Raw genomic sequence first — 22,301 nt, 5'->3', positions numbered from 1 at the left:
CACGAGTTTTATTATATTTTCGAGAATGATAATTCTTGTAGTTATTATGAACAAGTTGCACTACATTTCCAATAATATCACATCTCACAATAATGATGTACAAGCTACACTTCATTTCCGAATAGAGAATCTCTCACAAATATATCATACAAGTCGCTCATGTGTTTATTTCGTAGAATAACTTAGCAGACGATATAAAGATGAAGATCTCCCTGCTGATGCTATACATCGTCGACTTTTCTGTTGCCCGACTCATCCTCACTGAAGGTTAGTATACCACTGAGTGGCTAGAAGTAATCCTCATCCATTTTCACGGTATATTCTGAGCTTTGGGAGGACTCTTGACCATGATCATCAATATATCTTCAACATTTCGAGAGGCACCTCCCATTGAACAGTCAGAGTATTGTGGTGATTCAATAGGAGTATACCTCCTACCTGACACTATACATTATCTCGGAAAACAAAAATAGGTATGTTTGAAGGAAAAGTGGTTCCAACAATGTTGTATGGTTGCGAGGCATGGGCTATGGATAGAGTTGTGCGCAGGAGGATGGATGTGCTGGAAATGAGATGTTTGAGGACAATGTGTGGTGTGAGGTGGTTTGATCGAGTGAGTAACGTAAGGGTAAGGGAGATGTGTGGAAATAAAAAGAGCGTGGTTGAGAGAGCAGAAGAGGGTGTTTTGAAGTGGTTTGGGCACATGGAGAGGATGAGTGAGGAAAGATTGACCAAGACGATATATGTGTCGGAGGTGGAGGGAGCGAGGAGAAGAGGGAGACCAAATTGGAGGTGGAAAGATGGAGTGAAAAAGACTTTGTGTGATCGGGGCCTGAACATGCAGGAGGGTGAAAGGAGGGCAAGGAATAGAGTGAATTAGATCGATGTGGTATACCGGGGTTGACGTGCTGTCAGTGGATTGAATGAAGGCATGTGAAGCGTCTGGGGTAAACCATGGAAAGCTGTGTAGGTATGTATATTTGCGTGTGTGGACGTATGTATATACATGTGTATGGGGGGGGGGGGGTTGGGCCATTTCTTTCGTCTGTTTCCTTGCGCTACCTCGCAAACGCGGGAGACAGCGACAAAGTATAAAAAAAAAAAAAAATATATACATATATATATATATATATATATATATATATATATATATATATATATATATATATATATATATTTTTTTTTTTTTTTCAAACTATTCGCCATTTCCCGCATTAGCGAGGTAGCGTTTAGAACAGAGGACTGGGCCTTTGAGGGAATACCCTCACCTGGCCCAATTCTCTGTTCCTTCTTTTGGAAAATTAAAAAAAAACCGAGAGGGGAGGATTTCCAGCCCCCCGCTCCCTCCCCTTTTAGTCGCCTTCTACGACACGCAGGGAATACGTGGGAAGTATTCTTAATCCCCTATCCCCAGGGATAATATATATATATATATATATATATATATATATATATATATATATATATATAGAGAGAGAGAGAGAGAGAGAGAGAGAGAGAGAGAGAGAGAGATTGGGGTGTTTAAATGTGTGTGGATGTAACCAAGATGAGAAAAAATGAGAGACAGGTCGTATGTTTGAGGAAAGGAACCTGGATGTTTTGGCTCTGAGTAAAACGAAGTTCAAGGGTAAAGGGGAAGAGTATTTTGGGAATGTCTTAGGAGTAAAGGCAGTGGGTAGTGAGAGAACAAGAGCAAGGGAAGGAATAGCATTACTTCTGAAACAGTAGTGGTGGGAGTATGTGATAGAGTGTAAGAAAGTAAACGCTAGTTTGATATGGGTAAAACTGAAAGTGGATGGAGAGAGAGGATTGATTATTGTTGCGTATGCACCTGGGCATGTGGAGAAAGATCCTGAGAGGCAAGTGTTTTGGGAGCAGCTGAGTGAGCGCGTTAGTAGTTTTGATGCACATGACCGGGTTATAGTGATGGGTGATTTGAAAGCAAAGGTGAGTAATGTGGCAGTTGAGGGAATAATTGGCGTACATGTGGTGTTCAGTGTTGTACCTTGAAATGGTGAAGAGTTTGTAGATTCATGTGCTGAAAAACGACTGGTGATTGGGATTACCTGGTTTAAAAAGAGAAATATACATAATTATACTTATGTAAGGAGGAGAGATGGCCAGAGAGCGTTATTGGATTACGTGTTAGTTGATAGGCTCGCGAAAGAAAGACTCTTGGATGTCAATGTGCTGAGAGGTGCAATTGGAAAGATGTCTTATCATTATCTTGTGGAGACGAAGGTGAGGATTTGTAGTGGTTTTCAGAAAAGAAGAGAGAATTTTGGGGTGAAGTGAGTGGTGAGAGTAAGTAAGCTAGGGAGGGAGACTTTTTTTAGGAATTACTAGGAGAGACTGAGTACAGAATGGAAAAAGGTGAGAACAAAGTATGTAAAGGGAATTGGGGAGTAATGGGATGCATTTAGGGAAGCAGTGATGGCTTGCGCAAAAGATGCTTGTGACATGAGAAGCGTGGAAGGTGGGCAAATTAGAAAGGGTAGTGAGTGGTGGTATGAAGAAGTAAGATTGTTAGTGAAAGAGCAGAGAGAGGCATTTGGACGATTTTTGAAGGGAAATAATGCTAATGACTGGGAGATGTATAAAAGAAAGTGGCAGTAGGTCAAGAGAAAGATGCAAGCGGCGAAAAAGAGGGCAAATGAGAGTTGGCGTAAGAGAGTGTTATCAAATTTTAGGGATAATACAATGATGTTTTTGAAGAAGGTTAATAAAGTGTGTAAGACAAGGGAACAAATGGGAATATCAGTGAAGGGGGATAATGCGGAGGTTGATAACCAGTAGTGGTGATGTGAGAAGGAAATGGAGTGAGTATTTTGAATGTTTGTTGAATGTGTTTGATAACAGAGTGGCATATTTTTTGGACGAGGTGGTGTGCAAAGTGAGAGGGTTAGGGAGAATGATTTGGTGAACAGAGAATAGGTAGTAAAAGCTTTGCGGAAGATGAAAGCCGGGAAGGCAGCGGATTTGGATGGTATTGCAGTGAAAGTTTTTAAAAAAGGAGATGACTGTATTGTTGACTGGTTGTCGAGGTTATTTAATGTATGTATGACTCATGGTGAGGTGCCTGAGGACTGGCGGAATGCTTCAATAGTGCCATTGTACAAAGGCATAGGGGATAAGAGTGAGTGCTCAGATTACAGATGTATAAGTCTGTTGACTATTCCTGGGAAATTATATGAGAGGGTATTGATTGAGAGGGTGAAGGCATGTACAGCGCATCAGATTGGAGAAGAGCAGCGTGGTTTCAGAAGTGGTGGAGGATGTGTAGATCAAGTATTTGCTTTGAAAAATGTATATGAGAAATACTTAGAAAAGCAAATGGATTTGTATGTAGCATTTATGGATCTGGAGAAGGCATATGATAGAGTTGATAGAGATTCCATGTGGAAGGTATTAAGAATATATGGTGTGGGAGGTAAGTTGTTAGAAGCAGTGAAAAGCTTTTATCGAGGATATAAGGCATTGCCCATTCAAACTTACCTCCCAGTTGGCTTGTTCCTCAACTCTACTGTACCTAATAATCTTGCTCTTATTCACAATTACTCTCAGCTTTCTTCTTTCATACACTTTACCAAACTCAGTCACCAGATTCTGCAGTTTCTCACCCGAATCAGCCACCAGCTCTGTATCATCAGCGAACAACAACTGACTCACTTCCCATTTCTCTCAGCCACAACAGTTTGCATACTTGCCCCTCTTTCCAAAACTCTTGCATTTACCTCCCTAACAACCCCATCCATAAACAAATTAAACAACCATGGAGACATCACGCACCCCTGCCCTAAACCAAAATTCACTGAGGACCAATCACTTTCCTCTCTTCCTACTCGCATAAATGCCTTACATCCTCGATAAAAAGTTTTCCCTGCTTCTAACACCTTGCCTCCCACACATTATATTCATATCTTCCACAGAGCATCTCTATCAATTCTATCGTATGCCTTCTCCAGATCCATAAATCCTACGTAGAAATTCATTTGTAAATCATGGTATGTAGAGCGTTCAACGTAAACCATGGATAGTTCTGTGCGTCCCGTTCGCAGTTATGGAGCTGTAGTTTCTCTGAATTGCATATGATACCTCCAGAATTTATGGGAAACGACTGGCCATTCTTAGTTTGTTGCATTTGGTACTTTCCTTGCTAACGCAAGACAAGGTGATCAAGTATCTAAATTTCTAAAGGGGGGTCTCTTGAGCCAGGGTTGGTGAAAGGACAAAAGCAAAGGAAGTGGTAGCACTCCTGAAACAGGAGTTGTGGGAATATATGATAGAGGGCAAGAAAGTAAATTCTAATTTGATATGAGTAAAACTGAAAGTGAATTGAGAGAGATGGGTGGTTACTGGTGCCTATGCACTTGGTCATGAGAGGAAAGATCTAGAGGCAACTGCTTTGGGAGCAGCTGACTGTGTTAGCAGCTTCGAGGCACGAGACCATGTTATAGGGATGGGTGATTTGAATGGATGGGTGAGTAATGTGGCAGTTTAGGGTATAATTGGTGTACATAGGGTGATAAGAGTTGTAAATGGAAATGGAGAAGAGCTTGTGGATGTGTGTGCTGAAAGAGGAATGATGATTGGGAATACTTGGTTTAAAAAGCGAGATATGCATACGTATACGCATGTGAGTAGGAGAGATGGACAGAGGACGTCATTGGATTACGCGCTAATTGATAGACGTGTGAAAGAGAGACTTTTGTATGTTAATGTGCAGAGAAGGGCAGCTGGAGGGATGTCTGATCGTTATCTTGTGAAGCCGAAGGTGAAGATTTGTAGAGGTTTTCGGAAAAGAAGAGAGAATACTGGGGAGAAGAAAGTGGTGAGAGTAAGTGAAGTTGGAAGGGAGAATTTGTTTGAGGAAGTACCACGAGGGATTGAGTCCAGAATGGCAAAAGATGAGAGCCAATGACGTAAGGGGTATGGGGGAAGAATGGGATGATTTAGGGAAGCAGTGATGGCTTGCACAAAAGATGCTTGTAGCATGAGAAAGGTGGGTGTTGGGCAGATTGGAAAGGGTAGTGAGTGGTAGGATGAAGAAGTAAGATTATTAGTGAAAGAGAAGAGAGAGGCATTTGGACGATTTTCGCAGGGAAGTAGTGCAAATGACTGGGGGATATAAGAAAGAAAGAAGCAAGAGGTCAAGAGAAAGGTGCAAGAGGTGAAAAAGAGGGCAAATGAGAGTTGGGGTGAGAGAGTATCATTAAATTTTAGGGAGAATAAAAAGATGTTCTGGAAGGAGGTAAATAAAGTGCGTAAGACAAGGGAGCAAATGGGAACTTCAGTGAAGGGAGCAAATGGGGAGGTGATAACAAGTAGTGGTGATGTGAGAAGGAGATGGAGTGAGTATTTTGAAGGTTTGTTGAATGTGTTTGATGATAGAGTGGCAGATATAGGGTGTTTTGGTCGAGGTGGTGTGCAAAGTGCGAGGGTTAGGGAAAATGAGTTGGTAAACAGAGAAGAGGTAGTAAAAGCTTTGCGGAAGATGAAAGCCGGCAAGGTGAAGATTTGTATGGGTTTTCAGAAAAGAAGAGTGAGTGTTGGGGTGAAGAGGGTGGTGAGAGTAAGTGAGCTTGGGAAGGAGACTTGTGTGAGGAAGTACCAGGAGAGACTGAGTACAGAATGGAAAAAGGTGAGAACAATGGAAGTAAGGGGAGTGGTGGAGGAATGGGATGTATTTAGGGAATCAGTGATGGAGTGCGCAAAAGATGCTTGTGGCATGAGAAGCGTGGGAGGTGGGTTGATTAGAAAGGGTAGGGATTGGTGGGATGAAGAAGTAAGATTATTAGTGAAAGAGAAGACAGAGGCATTTGACGATTTTTGCAGGGAAAAAATGCAATTGAGTGGGAGACGTATAAAAGAAAGAGACAGGAGGTCAAGAGAAAGGTGCAAGAGGTGAAAAAGAGGGCAAATGAGAATTGGGGTGAGAGAGTATCATCAAATTTTAGGGAGAATAAAAAGATGTTCTGGAAGGAGGTAAATAAAGTGCGTAAGACAAGCGAGCAAATGGAAACTTCAGTGAAGGGCGCAAATGGGGAGGTGATAACAAGCAGTGGTGATGTGAGAAGATGGAGTGAGCATTTTGAAGGTTTGTTGAATGTGTTTGATGTTAGAGTGGCAGATATAGGGTGTCTTGGTCGAGGTGGTGTGCAAAGTGAGAGGGTTAGGGAAAATGATTTGGTGAACAGAGAAGTGGTAGTAAAAGCTTTGCGGAAGATGAAAGCCGGCAAGGCAGCAGGTTTGGATGGTATTGCAGTGGAATTTATTAAAAAAGGGGATGACTGTATTGTTGACTGGTTGGTAAGGTTATTTAATGTATGTATGACTCATGGTGAGGTGCCTGAGGATTGGCGGAATGCGTGCATAGTGCCATTGTACAAGGGCAAAGGGGATAAGAGTGAGTGCTCAAATTACAGAGGTATAAGTTTGTTGAGTATTCCTGGTAAATTATATGGGAGGGTATTGATTGAGAGGGTGAAAGCATGTACAGAGCATCAGACTGGGGAAGAGCAGTGTGATTTCAGAAGTGGTAGAGGATGTGTGGATCAGGTGTTTGCTTTGAAGAATGTATGTGAGAAATACTTAGAAAAGCAAATGGATTTGTATGTAGCATTTATGGATCTGGAGAAGGCATATGATAGAGTTGATAGAGATGCTCTGTGGAAGGTATTAAGAATATATGGTGTGGAGGCAAGTTGTTAAAAGCAGTGAAAAGTTTTTATCGAGGATGTAAGGCATGTGTACGTGTAGGAAGAGAGGAAAGTGATTGGTTCTCAGTGAATGTAGGTTTGCGGCAGTGGTGTGTGATGTCTCCATGGTTGTTTAATTTCTATATATATATATATATATATATATATATATATATATATATATATATATATATATATATATATATATATGAATACATATACATATACATTAAAATGGTGGTACCGATATCGCGTCACAGGTGGTCATGATGTTTTGGACGAGCTTGGTGAGGCGGTGGTCGCCGTGCTCGGGGAGGTGTCAAAGCCTCGTTGCTCCGTCGTCCTTTTCACAGATGGATCAACCTCACACTACACAGTCTTCAAGGTGAGATATAAGCATATATGTATATATATATATATATATATATATATATATATATATATATATATATATATATATATATATATATATATATATATATATATATATATATATATATATATATATATATTTTTTTTTTTTTTTTTTTTCATACTATTCGCTATTTCCCGCGATAGCGAGGTAGCGTTAAGAACAGAGGACTGGGCCTTTGAGGGAATATCCTCACCTGGACCTCTCCTCTGTTCCTTCTTTTGGAAAAAAAAAAGAAAAAAAAAAACGAAAGGGGAGGATTTCCAGCCCGCCGCTCCCTTCCCTTTTAGTCGCCTTCTACGACACGCAGGGAATACGTGGGAAGTATTCTTTCTCCCCTATCCCCAGGGAATTATATATATATATATATATATATATATATATATATATATATATATATATATATATATATATATATTTTGCTTTGTCGCTGTCTCCCGCGTTTGCGAGGTAGCGCAAGGAAACAGACGAAAGAAATGGCCCAACCCACCCCCATACACATGTATATACATACGTCCACACACGCAAATATACATACCTACACAGCTTTCCATGGTTTACCCCAGACGCTTCACATGCCCTGATTCAATCCACTGACAGCACGTCAACCCCGGTATAAAACATCGATCCAATTCACTCTATTCCTTGCCCTCCTTTCACCCTCCTGCATGTTCAGGCCCCGATCACACAAAATCTTTTTCACTCCATCTTTCCACCTCCAATTTGGTCTCCCACTTCTCGTTCCCTCCACCTCCGACACATATATCCTCTTGGTCAATCTTTCCTCACTCATTCTCTCCATGTGCCCAAACCATTTCAAAACACCCTCTTCTGCTCTCTCAACCACGCTCTTTTTATTTCCACACATCTCTCTTACCCATACGTTACTTACTCGATCAAACCACCTCACACCACACATTGTCCTCAAACATCTCATTTCCAGCACATCCATCCTCCTGCGCACAACTCTATCCATAGCCCACGCCTCGCAACCATACAACATTGTTGGAACCACTATTCCTTCAAACACACACATTTTTCCTTTCCGAGATAATGTTCTCGACTTCCACACATTCTTCAAGGCTCCCAGGATTTTCGCCCCCTCCCCCACCCTATGATCCACTTCCGCTTCCATGGTTCCATCCGCTGCCAGATCCACTCCCAGATATCTAAAACACTTTACTTCCTCCAGTCTTTCTCCATTCAAACTTACCTCCCAATTGACCCGACCCTCAACCTTACTGTACCTAATTACCTTGCTGTTATTCACATTTACTCAACTTTCTTCTTTCACACACTTTACCAAACTCAGTCACCAGCTTCTGCAGTTTCTCACTCACATGAATCAGCCACCAGCGCTGTATCATCAGCGAACAACAACTGACTCACTTCCCAAGCTCTCTCATCCCCAACAGACTTCATACTTGCCCCTCTTTACAAAACTCTTGCATTCACCTCCCTAACAACCCCATCCATAAACAAATTAAACAACCATGGAGACATCACACACCCCTGCCGCAAACCTACATTCACTGAGAACCAATCACTTTCCTCTCTTCCTACACGTATACATGCCTTACATCCTCGATAAAAACTTTTCACTGCTTCTAACAACTTGCCTCCCACACCATATATTCTTAATACCTTCCACAGAGCATCTCTATCAACTCTATCATATTCCTTCTCAAGATCCATAAATGCTACATACAAATCCATTTGCTTTTCTAAGTATTTTTCACATACATTCTTCAAAGCAAACACCTGATCCACACATCGTCTACCACTTCTGAAACCACACTGCTCTTCCCCAATCTGATGCTCTGTACATGCCTTCACCCTCTCAATCAATACCCTCCCATATGATTTACCAGGAATACTCAAGAAACTTATACCTCTGTAATTTGAGCACTCACTCTTATCCCCTTTGCCTTTGTACAATGGCACTATGCACGCATTTCGCCAATCCTCAGGCACCTCACCGTGAGTCATACATACATTGAATAACCTTACCAAGCAGTCAATAATACAGTCACCCCCTTTTTTAATAAATTCCACTGCAATACCATCCAAACCTGCTGCCTTGCCGGCTTTCATCTTCCGCAAAGCTTTTACTACCTCCTGCCTCTTTCTTTTATATATCTCCCACTCATTTGTATTTTTTCCCTGCAAAAATCGTCCAAATGTCTCTCTCTTCTCTTTCACTAATAATCTTTCTTCTTCATCCCACCACTCAGTACCCTTTCTAATCAACCCACCTCCCACGCTTCTCATGCCACAAGTATCTTTTGCACAAGCCATCACTGGTTCCCTAAATACATCCCATTCCTCCCCCACTCCCCTTACCTCCTTTGTTCTCACCTTTTTCCATTCTGTACTCAGTGTCTCCTGGTACTTCCTCACACAAGTCTCCTTCCCAAGCTCACTTACTCTCACCACTCTCTTCACCCCAACATTCTCTCTTCTTTTCTGAAAACCCCCACAAATCTTCACCTTCGCCTCCACAAGATAATGATCAGACATCGCTCCAGTTGCACCTCTCAGCACATCAACATCCAAAAGTCTCTCTTTCGCGCGCCTATCAATTAACTCGTAATCGAATAACACTCTCTGGCCATCTCTCCTACTTACTTACGTATACTTAGGTATATCTCACTTTTTAAACCAGGTATTCCCAATCACCAGTCCTTTTTCAGCACATAATTCTACAAGCTCTTCACCATTTCCATTTATAACACTGAACACCCCATGTATACCAATTATCCCTCAACTAACACATTACTCACCTTTGCATTCAAATCACCCATCACTATAACCCGATCTTGTGCATCAAAACCACTAACTGGCCTCTCATATCAATCTAGAATTTACTTTCATACACCCTATCACATACTCCCACAACTCCTGATTCAGGAGTAGTTGCACTCCTTCCTTTGCTCTTGTCCTCTCACTAACCCTTGACTTTACTCCCAAGACATTCCCAAACCACTCTTCCCCTTTACCCTTGAGCTTCGTTTCACTCAGAGCCAAAACATCCAGGCTCTTTTCCTGAAACATACTACCTATCTCTCCTTTTTTCTCATCCTGGTTACATCCACACACATTTAGACACCCCAATCTGAGCCTTCGAGGAGGATGAGCACTCCCCGCGTGACTCCTTCTTCTGTTTCTCCTTTTAGAAAGTTACAATACAAGGAGTGGAGGGTTTCTGGCCACCCGCTCCCGTCCCCTTTAGGCGCCTTGTACGACACCTGAGGAATGCGTGGGAAGTATTCCTGGGTATAGGGGAGAAATATATATATATATATATATATATATATATATATATATATATATATATATATATATATATATATATATATATATGTATATATATATATATATTTTCTTTCTTTTAAACTATTCGCCATTTCCCGCGTTAGCGAGGTAGCGTTAAGAATAGAGGACTGGGCCTTTGTGGAATGTTCTCACCTGGCCCCCCCCTCTGTTCCTTCTTTTGGAGAATTAAAAAAAAAGAAAATAAAAGAAAAAAAACGAGATGGGAGGATTTCCAGCCCCCCGCTCCCTCCCCTTTCAGTCGCCTTCTACGACACGCAGGGAATACGTGGGAAGTATTCTTAATCCTCTATCCCCAGGGATATATATATATATATATATATATATATATATATATATATATATATATATATATATATATATATATATATATATATATATATATATATATATATATATATATATATATATATATATATATACATATACATATATATGAATAGATAGATAGGTAGATAGATAGATAGATAGATAGACAGATATTATTCATTGTACTTTGTCGCTGTTTCCCGCGTTAGCGAGGTAGTGCAAGGAAACAGACAAAAGAATGGGCCAACCCACCCACATACACATATATACATACCCGTCTACACACTCACATATACATACATATACATTTCAACGTATACATATGTATATACATACACATGTATATACATATATACATATATACACATATACATAATTCATACTGGCTGCCTTTATTCATTTCCGTCGCCACAATGCCACACAAGAAATAAACCCCACCCCATTCGCGCGAGGTATTGCTAGGAAAACACATCAAAGGCCACATTTGTTGACATTCAGTCTCTAGCTCTCATGTGTAATACATCGAAACCATAGCTCCCTTTCCACATCCAGGCCGTATGGTTTACTCCAGACGGTTCATATTCCCTTCTTCAATCCCTTGACAGTACTTCGACCCCGGTATACAACATCGTTCCAATTCACCCTATTCCTTGCACGCCATTCACCCTCCTGCATGTTCAGACTCCGATCGCTCAGAATCTTTTTCACTCCATCCTTCCACCTCATATTTGGTCTCCCGCTACTCCTCGTTCCCTCCAACTATGACACATATATCCTCTTTGTCAATCTTTCCTCACTCTTTCTCTCCATGTGACCAAACTATTTCAACACTCTTCTGCTCTCTCCACCACACTCTTTTCATTACCGCACATCTCTCTTACCCTTTCATTATTTAATCGATCAAACCACGTAACACCATATATTGTCCTCAGATATCTCATTTCTAACACATTCACCCTCCTCTTCACAAACCTACCTATATCCCAGGCCTCGCAACCATATAACATTGTTGAAACCCCTCTTCCTTCAAACATACCCATTTTTGCTTTCCGAGGTAATATTATCGCCTTCCAAACATTTTTCAACGTTCCCAGAACTTTCCCGAGCTCCCCCTCCCAGTGACTCACTTCCGCTTCCATGGTTTCATCCGCTGCCAAATCCACTCCCAGATATCTAAAACACTTCACTTCCTCCAGTTTTTCTCCATTCAAATTTATCTCCCAGTTGACTTGTCCCTTCGCCCTACTGTACCTCACAACCTTGCTTTTATTCACATTTACTCTCAGCTTTCTTCTTTCACACACTACCAAACTCAGTCACCAGCTTCTACAGTTTCTCAGATGAATCAGCCACCAGCGCTCTATCATCAGCGAACAACAATTGACTCACTTCCCAAGTTCTATCATCGACAACAGACTGCATACTTGCCTCTCCTTACAAAACTCACCTCCCTAACAACCCACCCATAAACAAATTAAACAACCATGGAAATATGAAACACCTCTGCCGCAAACCAACATTCACTGAGAACAAATCACTTTCCTCTCTTCCTACACGTAAAAATGCCTTACATCCTCGAGAAAAACTTTTCCCTGCTTCTAACAACTTGCCTCCCACACCATATATTCTTAATACCTTCCACAGAGCATCTCTATCAACTCTATCATATGCCTTCTCCAGATCTATATATGGTACATACAAACCCATTTGCTTTTCTAAGTATTTCTCACATATATTTTTCAAAGCAAACACCTGATCCGCACATCCTCTACCACTTCTGAAACGACACTGCTCTTCCCCAATCTGATGCTCTGTACATGCCTTCACCCTCTCAATCAATACCCTCCCATACAATTTCCCAGGAATACTCAACAAACTTATACCTCTGTAATTTGAGCACTCACTCTTATCCCCTTTGCCTTTGTACAATGGCGCTATGCACGTATTCCGCCAATCCTCAGGCACCTCACCATGAGTCATATATACATTGAATATCCTCACCAACCAGTCAACAATGCAGTCATCACCTTTTTTTTTAATAAATTCCACTGCAAAACCATCCAGACCCGCAGCCTTGCCAGCTTTCGTCTTTCGCAAAGTTTTTACTACCTCTTCTCTATTTACCAAATCATTTTCCCTAACCCTTTCACTTTGCACACCACCTCGACCAAAACACCTTATATCTACCACTCTATTATCAAACATATTCAACAAACCTTCAAAATACTCACTCCATCTCCTTCTCACATCAGAACTCCTTGTTATCATCTCCCCATTAGCCTCCTTCAGTGATGTTCCCGTTTGTTCCCTTGTGTTACGCACTTTATTTACCTCCTTCAAAACATCTTTTTATTCTCCCTGAAATTTAATGATACTCTCTCACCCCAACTCCCATTTGCCCTCTTTTTCGCCTCTTGTACTTTTCTCTTCACCTCCTGCGTCTTCTTTTAATACATCTTACAGTCATTTGCATTGTTCCCCTGCAAAAATCGTTCAAATGTCTCTCTTTTGTCTTTCAATAATAATCTTACTTCCTCATCCCACCACTCACTACCCTTTCTAATATGCCTACCTCCAAAGTTTCTCATGCAACAAGCATCTTTTGCGCAAGCCATCACTGCTTCCGTAAATACATTCCATTCCTCCCCCACTCCCCTTACGTCCTTTGTTCTCACCATTTTCCATTCTGTGGTCAGTCTTTCCTGGTACTTCCTCACACAAGTCTCCTTCCCAGGCTCACTTACTCTCACCACTCATTTCACACCAACATTCTCTCTTCTTTTTTGAATACCTCTACAAATCTTCACTTTCGCCTCCACAAGATAATGATCAGATATCCCTCCAGTTGAACCTTTCTTTCGCGCGCTTATCAATTAACTCCTAATCCAATAACGCTCTCTGGCCATCTCTCCTACTTACATACGTATACTTATGTATATCTCTCTTTTTAAACAAGGTATTCCCAATAACTAGTCCTTTTTCAGCACATAAATCTACAAGCTCTTCGCCATTTACATTTACAACACTGAACACCCCCCCATGTACACCAATTATTCCCTCAACTGCCACATTACTCACCTTTGCATTCAAATCACCTATCAGTATAACCCGGTTTCGTGCATGAAAACTACTAACACACTCACTCAGCTGCTCCCAAAACACTTGCCTCTCATGATCTTTATTCTCATGCCCAGGTGCATATGCACCAATAATCCCCCATCTCTTTCTCCATCCACTATCAGTTTTACCCATATCAGTCTAGAATTTACTTTCTTTCACTCTATTACATACTCCCACCACTCCTGTTTCAGGAGTAGTGCTACTCCTTCCCTCGCTCTTGTCCTGTCACTAATCCCTAACTTTACTCCCAAGACATTCCCAAACCACTCTTCCACTTTGACCTTGAGCTTTGTTTCACTCATAGCCAAAACATCCAGGTTCCTTTCCTCAAACATACTATCTGTCTCTCCGTTTTTTTCATTTTGGTTACATCAACACAAATTTAGACACCCCAATCTGAGCCTTCGAGGAGGATGAGCACTCCCCGTCTGACTCCTTTTGTTTCCCCATTTAGAAAGTTAGAGTACAAGGAGGGGAGAATATCGTAGAAGGAATATAGATAAAGTGAAGAAGTAAACTGAAGGCTTAAGGTGTTATACTTACAGTCTCTACACCCGTATGCAGGAGTAAAAAAAGATCCAGTCGTGGACTTGAGTGACCTATTTCGAGGTCTATTTTCAAACGTATATTTGGCGTTGCTTTCAATTTTTCCCGGTAGGATATTATCCATCTCCTAGGACTCCTCTCGAGGAAATAGTACATTAGCACATTCTATGTTCTTTTATTGTTATTTCCACTATATTTCTATCTTATGTCGTTTTCTTTAGGTTGTGGGCGAAGTTAGGGCATCCTGGGGGGTAGGGATGTTCGAGGTGACAGCTGACGGTCAGGAGGCTAACGTAACGCAGGCGCAGCTCTCCCGTGTTGTCAGTCATGCTCGACGGGTAAGTCACACTTAATACTGCTCAGGCGGGTGTATCACTTAAATGTTACTACGAGGTAGGTGGGCCATTCTTATGCGAATAATCTGACAGATTTTTCACTCTTATACTGGTATTGAGGTAAGGCTGTCAACTTCACATGAATGCTAAAACAGTTTGGTCTTTCCCTCAATTCTGTGAGGTGAGTAGCACCTCAAATTTCTACTGAATCGGTCTGATTATTGTCTAGATCACTCTGATTTTACTGTTGTGGCAGTCCCTCACTCCTCCATCGTTCTATGAGACAGTTGGAACACTGTGAGAGTGGTCCTAACAATCATGTGCAGATCAGACTAGTGTGGAATATTCATGGCACTTCTAAAGTGAGTGAGTACTTCTCACATTTCGGTTGAGGTGGGTAGATCACTCCATTAGTACCGCTAAGAAGGATTGGAATTGATGTGGCGGATTTGGTGAGCTTTATATTACTACTGAGATAGATCATCATAGTGTTATTACTATAAGGTTGGAAAAGATTTCTTATATTACTACTATGGCTAATAAGTCATTCAGATGTACTGTTGAAGTGGGAATGTCACTCTTACATTATTGTAGAGTTGCTTGAGCTATGTTTGCGTTAACGTAGATTCTGTTTGGTAGAAGGTAATCACTCATATTAAAGATATGGCAGGTAGATAACTCTAGCATTGCATTACAAGTCAGATAAGTGGCTCAGATTAGGTATGGAGGTCATTCATATTAACAAAGATGGGATGGGTCAAGTCAAATTAATAAAAAAGTACGTGTAAGCCTTTCTAGTAATACCATCCATACGTAATGGGTACTCTCACGTTACTGCTAAGACGGGTAAGATGCTCTTACTTCATCTCCAGGATAGAGAAATCTTTTCTACATCAACTTTGAGGCGTGTGGGACAACCAAACATGACTGCTACAGCATGTTTCGATCACACCGTTACTGAGGTGTCGGGTCACTCTCACACCAAATTTCGAGGCTTATAGGTGACTGTCATATCACAATAAACGTAGGTAGGTCAATCAGATTATTGAGGAACCCTGTTTCATTACTGCTGAGGTGTTTGAGTTATTTCTCATGATACTGCAAGATGAAGTGGGTGCACTTCCAGTACAACTAAGGTATGTAGATCACTCTATCATTACCGAGACGAATAGCTTATCAAATATCTACCAAGGTGGTTAAGTCTTCTCACATTATTGTGTTGACAGATTACTTTCCCATTAATATGAAGTTTGTTGAGAGGCTTTTTCCATAAATTTCTACCATGTTGATACCAACAGTTGCGGCAGCTTTCGTGGTGCGTGACGGTGGTACTGGTGAGCGACGACCCAGCCTTCCTCTCCGCCTTCGCCGAATGGTCCCTCAAGGGCCGTCTCCTGGTGTGGTCGACGAGGCTCCTTGCCGTCACTCGCCTGCCTCTCCTGAAATTGCAAGACCTCCTAAGCAGCCACTGGACCTACTCTATGATGAACGCTATGTTCATGAGACTTGTGGATACCACATATGATATGAGGTGTGTTCCTAGGGTCTGATTTAGATTCCTAATCAAATGTAATAGTAAATAACTGTGATGTCTTCCATACCAGTATAATAAGATATAAATGCAATGATTGTTATTTTGTATTTTTATTATTTCTAAACATATGTGACAGTCCCTGGCAAAATATTGCACAAACAAAACCAAATGAATGAACTCACGTTGTGATGATATGAAGGTCATATAAATTCTTTATATTTGAACTTATATGTAGGAATATATATATATATATATATATATATATATATATATATATATATATATATATATATATATATATATATATATATATATATATATATATATATATATATATATATATATATATATATACATATATATATATATATATATATATATATATATATATATATATATATATATATATATATATATATATATATATATATATATATATATATATATATATATATATATATATATATATATATATATATATATATATATATATATATATATATATATATATATATATATATATATATATATATATATATTTTTTTTTTTTTTTTTTTTTGCTTTGTCGCTGTCTCCCGCGTCTGCGAGGTAGCGCAAGGAAACAGACGAAAGAAATGGCCCAACCCACCCCCATACACATGTATATACATACGTCCACACACGCAAAATATACATACCTACACAGCTTTCCATGGTTTACCCCAGACGCTTCACATGCCTTGATTCAATCCACTGACAGCACGTCAACCCCGGTATACCACATCGCTCCAATTCACTCTATTCCTTGCCCTCCTTTCACCCTCCTGCATGTTCAGGCCCCGATCACACAAAATCTTTTTCACTCCATCTTTCCACCTCCAATTTGGTCTCCCTCTTCTCCTCGTTCCCTCCACCTCCGACACATATATTCTCTTGGTCAATCTTTCCTCACTCATTCTCTCCATGTGCCCGAACCATTTCAAAACACCCTCTTCTGCTCTCTCAACCACGCTCTTTTTATTTCCACACATCTCTCTTACCCTTACGTTACTTACTCGATCAAACCACCTCACACCACACATTGTCCTCAAACATCTCATTTCCAGCACATCCATCCTCCTGCGCACAACTCTATCCATAGCCCACGCCTCGCAACCATACAACATTGTTGGAACCACTATTCCTTCAAACATACCCATTTTTGCTTTCCGAGATAATGTTCTCGACTTCCACACATTCTTCAAGGCTCCCAGAATTTTCGCCCCCTCCCCCACCCTATGATCCACTTCCGCTTCCATGGTTCCATCCGCTGCCAGATCCACTCCCAGATATCTAAAACACCACTTCCTCCAGTTTTTCTCCATTCAAACTCACCTCCCAATTGACTTGACCCTCAACCCTACTGTACCTGATAACCTTGCTCTTATTCACATTTACTCTTAACTTTCTTCTTTCACACACTTTACCAAACTCAGTCACCAGCTTCTGCAGTTTCTCACATGAATCAGCCACCAGCGCTGTATCATCAGCGAACAACAACTGACTCACTTCCCAAGCTCTCTCATCCCCAACAGACTTCATACTTGCCCCTCTTTCCAAAACTCTTGCATTCACCTCCCTAACAACCCCATCCATAAACAAATTAAACAACCATGGAGACATCACACACCCCTGCCGCAAACCTACATTCACTGAGAACCAATCACTTTCCTCTCTTCCTACACGTACACATGCCTTACATCCTCGATAAAAACTTTTCACTGCTTCTAACAACTTGCCTCCCACACCATATATTCTTAATACCTTCCACAGAGCATCTCTATCAACTCTATCATATGCCTTCTCCAGATCCATAAATGCTACATACAAATCCATTTGCTTTTCTAAGTATTTCTCACATACATTCTTCAAAGCAAACACCTGATCCACACATCCTCTACCACTTCTGAAACCACACTGCTCTTCCCCAATCTGATGCTCTGTACATGCCTTCACCCTCTCAGTCAATACCCTCCCATATGATTTACCAGGAATACTCAACAAACTTATACCTCTGTAATTTGAGCACTCACTCTTATCCCCTTTGCCTTTGTACAATGGCACTATGCACGCATTCCGCCAATCATCAGGCACCTCACCATGAGTCATACATACATTAAATAACCTTACCAACCAGTCAATAATACAGTCACCCCCTTTTTTAATAAATTCCACTGCAATACCATCCAAACCTGCTGCCTTGCCGGCTTTCATCTTCCGCAAAGCTTCTACTACCTCTTCTCTGTTTACCAAATCATTTTCCCTAACCCTCTCACTTTGCACACCACCTCGACCAAAACACCCTATATATGCCACTCTGTCATCAAACACATTCAACAAACCTTCAAAGTACTCACTCCATCTCCCTCTCACATCACCACTACTTGTTATCACCTCCCCATTTGCGCCCTTCTCTGAAGTTCCCATTTGCTCCCTTGTATTACGCACTTTATTTACCTCCTTCCAGAACAGAACATCTTTTTATTCTCCCTAAAATTTAATGATACTCTCTCACCCAAACTCTCATTTGCCCTCTTTTTCACCTCTTGCACCTTTCTCTTGACCTCCTGTCTCTTTCTTTTATACATATCCCACTCAATTGCATTTTTTCCCTGCAAAAATCGTCCAAATGCCTCTCTCTTCTCTTTCACTAATAATCTTACTTCTTCATATATATATATATATATATATATATATATATATATATATATATATATATATATATATATATATATATATATATATATATATATATATATATATATATATATATATATATATATATATATATATCAATTATGATGGTAATGATTTGGAGCTCTTCATTAAATCTTATTATCTTATGAATATGTTATTTCTATCGTGAATATTTCTAACATGCATATAGTTCATATAATCGAATGTATTATTTTGATATGAACGACCATCATCCGTGAATAATTCTGAAGAAGATAATGATCATGATAACTGTAGTTATCTGACTACAGATATCATCAGCAGGTGGTATATGGAAAATATCCTTCCTTGACGAAAATAGCGAAGAAATGACAGGTTTACTTGTTGCTGAATCTCCCTCCACAGGTGTGTGGTATACTCCAACATGCCGTACAGTCCGAGAGGAGAAGAAATTGTGTCTGTTGCCTCCTGGAGCCCCGACCGGGGACTCGTTCACTTCCCTCACCAAAAACTATTTCCAGAGAAATTCGCTAAGTATTGATATGAAGACCTTAACTCCTTTATATCACTATTTCTTTTTTTTTCACAGTTTACATTATGCATAAATGAGACTTCTAGGTATTCATAAGGGTTCAAATTGTTGGATTAAACGTGCATCTTGGCTTTTTTTTTAAAGTTTCCTACATATATCGAGGGCTTGGACTTTGAAAATACTTCAGAATTATTAATAAAGGAAAATAATGTAAATTGAATAATTAAGTTTATGATTTATATTTCAGAATTGTTAAATGGTAGTGAATCATTCCCACTGAATATATGATCATTTCTTTTAACGATAACACCTTATGGTCTCATCATGGCAAAAAATAAACTATTTTCCTTACTATCAAAAAAATTTCACCAGAAACAGCATAGCATACACCATAGAGAGTCAGTACCTGTAATCATTTACTACTTACTGTCTCCTTAAGCTAGTCACATTCCTGACAAAATTTCTTTTCTTCATTGTTCGTCAATGATCGTTCGCATCACGTCCAGTTCATCACAGCTTTTCTGAAACGTTTTGAAACGATACGAAATACCTTTGTATTTGGGTTACAAATACACATAGAATCAAGGAATATCAATTCTACTTAGCTTTCATGGTATGGCGGTGAACGTCACTGGATTGCCCTGGCCACCCTATTTCATCGAGTATGAGGAGAAGGCCACTGATGGAACCAGAATCAAAAACTACAAGGGACCTGATGGGATGTTGTTCCTAACTATAGCAGACACCCTCAACTTTACATACAGTTTCCTCCCAGTCACTAGCTGGATAGAGGTGAGTGTTCGTTTTGGCTGTATATCATTATGACATATGTACTGTCTAGGTACAAACAACATTTGATTCTGAGAGCCGAAATGACACTTTATGGTGATCACTTCGGAGTGTGTTGACCTTTTGTTTGTTACCAAAAGGAGAGGTAACGTTAAACAGACAAGCATTCGATATTCTTGACCAGGATTGAACTTACAAAGACGTATTTCATGAGATCGGATAAGCATTGTAGAGAAATGCAGTTGTTGGGTACGCGCTGTGGAGATTTTCTTTTGCTCAATTAAAATAAAAAACATATTCAGTTCTCTCCCAAACCCCTAATATTTTATTTACTTTATTTTTGTTATACTTTGTTGCGGTCTCCCGCGTTAGCGAGCTAGCGCAAGAAAACAGACAAAAGAATGGCCCAACCCACCCACAAACACGCACATATACAAACCTATACATCTAAACGTATACATATATATATATACACACAGACATACATATACATATATACACATGTACATAATTCATACTGTCAGCCCTTATTCATTCCCGTCGCCACTCCGCCACACATGAAATGACAACCCCCTCCCCCCGCATGTGCACGAGGTAGCGCTAGTAAGAGACAACAAAGGCCACATTCGTTCACACTCAGTCTCTAGCTGTAATGTATATTGCACCGAAACCACAGTTCCCTCTCCACATCTAGGACCCACAAAACTTACCATGGTTTACCACAGACGCTTCACATGCCCCGGTTCAATCAACTGCATGTTCAGGCCCGGATCACAAAATCTTTTTCACTTCACCTTTCCACCTTTCGCCACCCCGCCACACATGAAATGAAAAAAACCCTCCCCGACATGTGTGCAAGGTAGCGCTAGGAAAAGAGAACAAAGGCCACATTAGTTCAAACTCAATATCTAGCTGTCATGTATAATGCACCGAAACCACAGCTCCCTCTCCACATTAAGGCCCCACAAAACTTTAAATCGTTTAACACAGACGCTTCACAGCCCTGGTTCAATCCATTGACAGCACGTCGACCCCGGTATACCACATCTTTCCAATTCACTTTATTCTTTGCACGCCTTTCACCCTCCTGCACGTTCAGGCCCCGATCACTCAAAATCTTTTTCACTCCATCTTTCCATCTCCAATTTGGTCTCCCACTTCTCCTCATTTCCTTCACCTCTGACACATATATCCTCTTTGTCAATTTTTCCTCACCCATTCTCTCCATGTGACCAAACCATTTAAAAACACCCATTTCTCTTACCCTTTCATTACCTACTCGAACAAACTACCTCACACCACATATTGTCCTCAAACATCTCATTTCCAGCACATCCACCTTCCTCCGCACAACTCTACCTATAGCCTACGGCTCGCAACCATATAACATTGTTGGAAGCACTATTCCTTCAAACATACCCATTTTTGCTTTCCAAGATAACGTTCTCGACCTCCACACATATTTCAACTCTCCAAGAACTTTTGCCCCCTCCCTATGATTTACTTCCGCTTTCATGGTTCCATCCACTGCCAAATCCATTCCCAGATATCTAAAACACTTCACATCCTCCAGGTTTTTTCCATACAAACTTACCTCCCAATTGACTTGTCCTTCAACCCGACTGTACCTAATAACCTCGCTTGTATTCACATTTACTCTCAGCTTTCCTCTTTCACACGCTTTGCCAAACTCAGTCACCAGCTTCTGCAGTGTCTCACCCGAATCGGCCACCAGCGATGTATAATCAGCGAACAACCACTGATTCACTTCCCAAGCTCTCTCATCCACAACAGACTGCATACTTGCCCCTATTTCCAAAACTCTTGCATTCACATCCCTAACAACCCATCATAAACAAATTAAACAACTTTGGAGACATCATGCACCCCTCTCGCAAACCAACATTCACTGAGAACCAATCACTTTCCTCTCTTCCCACTCGTACACATGCCTTAGATCCTTAGTAAAAACTTTTCACTGCTTCTAACATCTTGCCTC

The 22,301-nt window shown here is 40.5% G+C and overlaps 1 protein-coding gene across 1 annotated transcript in view; it reads left to right on the top strand.

Moving 5' to 3' along the window:
• The first annotated feature begins 200 nt into the window (after positions 1–200).
• Positions 201–22,301, top strand: part of LOC139758280 (ionotropic receptor 21a-like) — a 45,706-nt gene continuing 23,605 nt past the window's right edge. Inside the window, exons 1-6 of the mRNA XM_071679490.1 lie at positions 201–267; positions 6,959–7,083; positions 14,640–14,756; positions 16,052–16,284; positions 19,387–19,515; positions 20,119–20,305. Of these exons, the coding sequence (XP_071535591.1) occupies positions 201–267; positions 6,959–7,083; positions 14,640–14,756; positions 16,052–16,284; positions 19,387–19,515; positions 20,119–20,305 (858 nt within the window). The remainder of the gene's footprint in view (positions 268–6,958; positions 7,084–14,639; positions 14,757–16,051; positions 16,285–19,386; positions 19,516–20,118; positions 20,306–22,301) is intronic.

The sequence above is a fragment of the Panulirus ornatus genome, chromosome 30 (genome assembly GCF_036320965.1).
Source record: "Panulirus ornatus isolate Po-2019 chromosome 30, ASM3632096v1, whole genome shotgun sequence".
In the NCBI taxonomy this organism is placed as follows: domain Eukaryota; kingdom Metazoa; phylum Arthropoda; class Malacostraca; order Decapoda; family Palinuridae; genus Panulirus; species Panulirus ornatus.
Note: the sequence above shows the minus strand (reverse complement) of the source record. Positions and strands in the feature narration are given on the sequence as shown.